The 4,684-nt window shown below is 59.2% G+C and overlaps 1 protein-coding gene across 2 annotated transcripts in view; it reads right to left on the bottom strand.

Annotated features, from left to right (window-relative positions):
• The window catches only part of TNKS1BP1 (tankyrase 1 binding protein 1), a 28,663-nt gene that overhangs the window by 10,217 nt on the left and 13,762 nt on the right, over window positions 1-4,684 (bottom strand). For both annotated transcript variants that reach the window (XM_045297023.1, XM_045297024.1), the window contains exon 6: window positions 1,880-3,984. In XM_045297023.1, coding sequence (XP_045152958.1) covers window positions 1,880-3,984 — 2,105 coding nt within the window. The remainder of the gene's footprint in view (window positions 1-1,879; window positions 3,985-4,684) is intronic.

The raw sequence follows: 4,684 nt of genomic DNA, 5'->3' as shown, positions 1-4,684 counted from the left end.
TCTTCCCTCACCCCAACAGCCTGCATCCCAGAGAGCTCACTCCTCAGCTCTCCTGGCCCCTCCACCCCAGAGCCTGTTCTGACCACCTTCCCTAGCCTAACACCTCTCTCTGAGCCTCTCCAATCCCCGCAGGTTCCAGAAGCTTCCTGGCCCCTCTCCCCTCCTCCCACTCAAATCTTCCGACACCAGCCTCCCTTTCTCCCCCACGGGCCTGGGAGAAGCTCTCCAAGTCAGGAGGGGAGCAGAGCCCGCACATGCATAGTGGAGAGAAACGTTCCTAAGGAGACACACAGCCTTTTAGCACCTTTTCTAGCACGCTGGGTTCGGAACAGAAAGGTCCATCAGACTGACTGTGGCTGGCTCACAAATCCACTTTGTTCTTTCCAAAGTTCTCTATCTCCCTCTTTGAGCAGCTTTGGGCATGGAGGCCAAGGTCACAGGGCCAAGAGCCAGCTCCCAACGCCCTTCAGGCTGTTCTGAAACCAACACTCTTGAGGTCCTGTGCCAGAGCCAGAAGGAGCACCCAGTTCCTGGCGTCTGGGAGAACCCACGGGCCACTTCTGCCATGCAGAGCTGCTGCTATAGCAGGGCCCCCACGTCAGTCCCGACTCAGGGTGACCCCACTTCGCAGAGCAGGGCTGCGCCAGAGGGTGTTCCCAGCTGTGAGCTTTCAGAAGTGGTCACCAGGCCTGTCTGCCGAGGCACCTCTGGGTGGGCCTGAACCAGCAACCTTTCGGTTAGTGGTCAAAGCACTTAAAAAACCATTTGTACCACCCTATAGTGTACCGGACAAGCCCTGTGGCACAGTGGTTATGCATTGGACTGATATCCATGAGGTCAGCAGTTTGAAACCACCAGCCACTTCGAGGGAGAAAGATAGGTCTTTCTACTCCCGTAAAGTTAGTCTTGGGAACCTAAAGAGGAAGTTCCACCCTATCCTATAGGGTTGCTATAAGAATCGACTCCAATGGCAGAGTTCTGAGTTACAGTGCATTGGGCCACATGTTCCCCTGGCTCAGGGTCACCTGTGACCCCCAGGGTCAAGGATGCACAAGAGCTGCGGTACACCAGGCAGGGACCACCAGAACAGAACCTCCAGGGGTGCGGTAGTTACATAATCTGGTGTCAATTTGGGACTTGAGAGGATTAAGGGGTGGAGTCTAGCCTGTCAAGATAAAACCAATGAGGTCTCTGTGTGGGCATGGCCTTCTCCTGAGAATTCTGGGAACTCCTGGATTTTCCTCCTCTGAAGACCGGAGATTCACTCTCTCTCAGTTCACTCCCTAGGAGACTTTGTACCTGACAAGACACATGTACTGTGCTAGTGCCATGACCTGGAGTAGGCACGTGGAGACCCCTGCCAGTGCTGATTGCTTACAATGCCACTGGATCCAGAAGACTTTGTACCCACTGGCCTGTGATCCTCCTGCATCTGGCATTATTGCATGTGTTTCGTGAGTCTGAAGAGGACTTTATGGATTGGTATTGGACACATGGGATAATATTGGACTTACAGACTTGATCTGGACTAGGCTGGGATGTTTTCTCAATATTCAATTGCTCTTGCATATAAACCTTTTTCTTATACACACACACACACAAACACGCGTTTCTGTGGATTTATTTCTCTAGTCTACGCAGACTAACACAAGGGGGTGACGGCAGCCGGTCCCCTGCACAGGTCTCAGCCCAGCACAGGGCTCACACAGGCCATTCCGCTCCAGAGAACACTCATCTGCACCACGTTTCAGTGATTCCTAAAGTCAAACTAAACTGCTGTAATGTCTCAGCTTCCCAAACCCTCGGTGTCCTTGGGAAAAGTAGCTTCTTCAGCCAGTCATCACCTTCCCTCCCGCTCCAAGAGGCAGGACTCCCTTACCTGGCTCCACAGCCAGCAACGTCGTCGTCTGCTGTCTCCATCCTGGGGTCTGCGGGATGGGTCTCTGAGGAAGGCCAGGACTCATCTTCGGCCAGGGTGTCTGGTACACTCGTCTCGCCAACTCCCAGCTCCCTGGCCTCTGAGAGGTCCCTGGCCTCCAGGTCTGGTGACAGGCCCCTGTTGCTCCTGTGGTCCAGCTCTGGGCACTGGTTGACCTCGCCCACCCCATGCTCACGGGCTAGAGGCAGGCCCCCAGAAAACTCCGTGTCCCGCAGCCCAAGGTCCTGGGCCCAGTCCATCTGCCCCACACCACATCCTCGTGGCTCAGGGGACTCCCCTGCCTCATCACAGGGTACCTCCAAATTCCTCAGGCCCAGGTTGTTGGCCCAGTCCATCTGGCCCACCCCAAGCTCTCTGGGCTCCCCGGGGCTACAGCCTGCGCCTGAGGCCATATTTCTCAGGCCAAGGTCAGGCGTCCAGTCGGCCTGCCCCACTCCATGCTCCCTGGACTTGAGGAACTCACCGGCCTCCATGCCAGACCAGTCGGTCTGCCCCACGCCACTCTCCCTGGCCTGACAGTGGCCTCCTGCCTCCTCCACCCTGACATCAGAAGTCCAGTTCTCCTCCCTGACTCTGATCGCTCTGAGATCCTCCGAGCCCCTCGTCTCCAAAGAGCTGAGATCCACGTCCCTCAGACCCAGGTTGTCTGACCAGCCCATCTGTCCCGCAGCAGCCTCTCTGGTTTCACTCGGGCCATCAGCACCCAAACAGCTGGACACGTCCAGGTTCCTGAGGCCCAGCTGGTCAGTCCAGTCCATGGCTGTGGTCTTCCCTGGAGGCACAAAGGGGCCCCCTCCCACCTGATCAGAAGGGCTCAGGCCAGCACTGCCAGCTCTGTCGTTGCCAATGATGCCAAACTGGGGGCTCCTCTCGGAGCAGTAGCTGTCACTCCAGTCTGGACTCCCGGCACTGAATGCCACTGCCGTCGGCTGAGCTGGGACAACACCGAGGCTGAACTCAGTAGCCCAGCCCCGCGTCCCCTGCTCCCGCTCCTCCAGGTCGGGGTCGCCAGGGCTCTGGGCACCCACCTGCTGCCTGCCCTGCAGCCCGCTGACCTCTGGGGTGGCAGTGTTGCCATCTGGCTCCCTCGGCCCGAGCACCCTGTCCTGTGGCTGGGGGCTGCTGGCACTGAACAGGACCTCGGGCTCCCCAGCTTCCAGGTGGCCTGCATCGGAACTCGTTCGGCTCCGGCTGTCTCCACCACTCAGGACCTTCTTCTCAAACTCCTCGTCCTGCTGTTGGGCGTCCTGCAGGCTGAAGCCAGCGCTGAAGCCACGGTCCTGGGAGGCGAGGAGGGCGGCACTGCCTCCGCTGCTGTAGCCGCTCATCCAGGCACCCGGCTCCAACGCCAGGCCCTGAGCCTCCACATCACGCACCCCGCCCAAGGCGCCCAGCGCAGCCTCTCTCTCCTCAAACCCTGGGCCATGCTGGTCCACATCCGGGTTGCTGTAGGGACCAAGTGGGTCCTTCGTCCCAAGCTCAGGGTCCTGCTTGTCATGGGCATCCCGGCTGGTGTAAGCACCCAGAGAATCTCTCTTCCCAAAGTCCCAGTCCCCCAGACCTGCATCCCGTCCAGTGTACGCTCCCAGAGAATCTCTCTTCCCGAATTCCTGGTCCTGGAGTTCTGCATCCCGGCTAGAGTAAGTACCTCGGGAGTCTCGTTTTTGGAACTCCCAGTCCTGTGGTATGGCCTCGGGGCTCTGTGCTGCGCCCAGCAGGTTTGGCTTTCCAATCACCGGGTCATGGGCGACGAGCCTACCCCCGGCAGCATCCTCCCTCCCCGTGCCACTGCCAGCCTCCGGCTCCGGGCCAATGCCACACCGGCTGGCCCACTTGCTGGAGCTCCCTTCCCCAACTCCTTGCCCATACTTGCTGGCCCAGTCACTCTCCCCGAGGCCGGGGTCTCCTCTGCGGCTCACACCCCCAAGGCTGTAGTCCTGGGAGGCGTCTTGGGACCAGCTAGAAGAGCTGAATCTGGTAGGTTGAGAGTCCGCGGCAATCCCAAACTCACTCTGCAGATCTTTCTGGGCCCAGCCTAGGAGTCCCTGGAAACCAGAAAAAAGCGAGACAAAGAAACAATGCTTAAGGTCAGCCCAGAACAGCAGACGGCGCTGCCCAGTGCCCAAGCCTGCACCAGGCAGCAGAAAAGTCTGGGTGAGAGCCCAGCTGTGTGACCTTGAACAAACTCCTACACCCCTCTGGGCCCAGGAACCTCATCTTCACACAGCAGTGTGGGGCTATTACAGGATTAACCGGGGCACCAAAGCCAAGAACTCAGCACAGTGCCTGGCACGCGGCAGGCGTCAATGGATGCCCCACTGTCCTGCTTGGGCAACACTTGGCTGGGGGCCAGGGGCAAGCTCACCAGTAAGAAGGGTGGGGTAGAAGGGGCACTTTCAACCAGAAAAGTTCAGGACCCAAAGTCCCACAGTAGCCTCCTTTCCAAGGCAAGATTCTAACACAACCCTAACTTTCAGATCTCCCCAAAGTTCCCTGCCGCCCTCCCTCTGGGACCACTACCGCCTATTTAGCCCAGCCCTGGGAGTCCTCTCATCTTTGCCTGGGAGCGCCCCGCAACCCCATTCCACTTTCCCAGACTCACCCCCACGGGAGGGCGCGCCGAGGGCTCAGGCCCGCGGAGCCGGCCGGTCTCATCACGCAGAGCCGCGTTGGCCAGCAGCCGCTCCAGGACGGACATGCTGGCCTCCCCAGTCCCGGCCATGGCCTACACCCACCCGCCCCACG

The sequence above is a fragment of the Echinops telfairi genome, unplaced genomic scaffold, assembly GCF_000313985.2.
Source record: "Echinops telfairi isolate 266 unplaced genomic scaffold, ASM31398v2 ScPeMD7_7416;HRSCAF=8454, whole genome shotgun sequence".
Lineage (NCBI taxonomy): Eukaryota > Metazoa > Chordata > Mammalia > Afrosoricida > Tenrecidae > Echinops > Echinops telfairi.
This window is presented reverse-complemented; position numbering and strand designations above follow the sequence as displayed.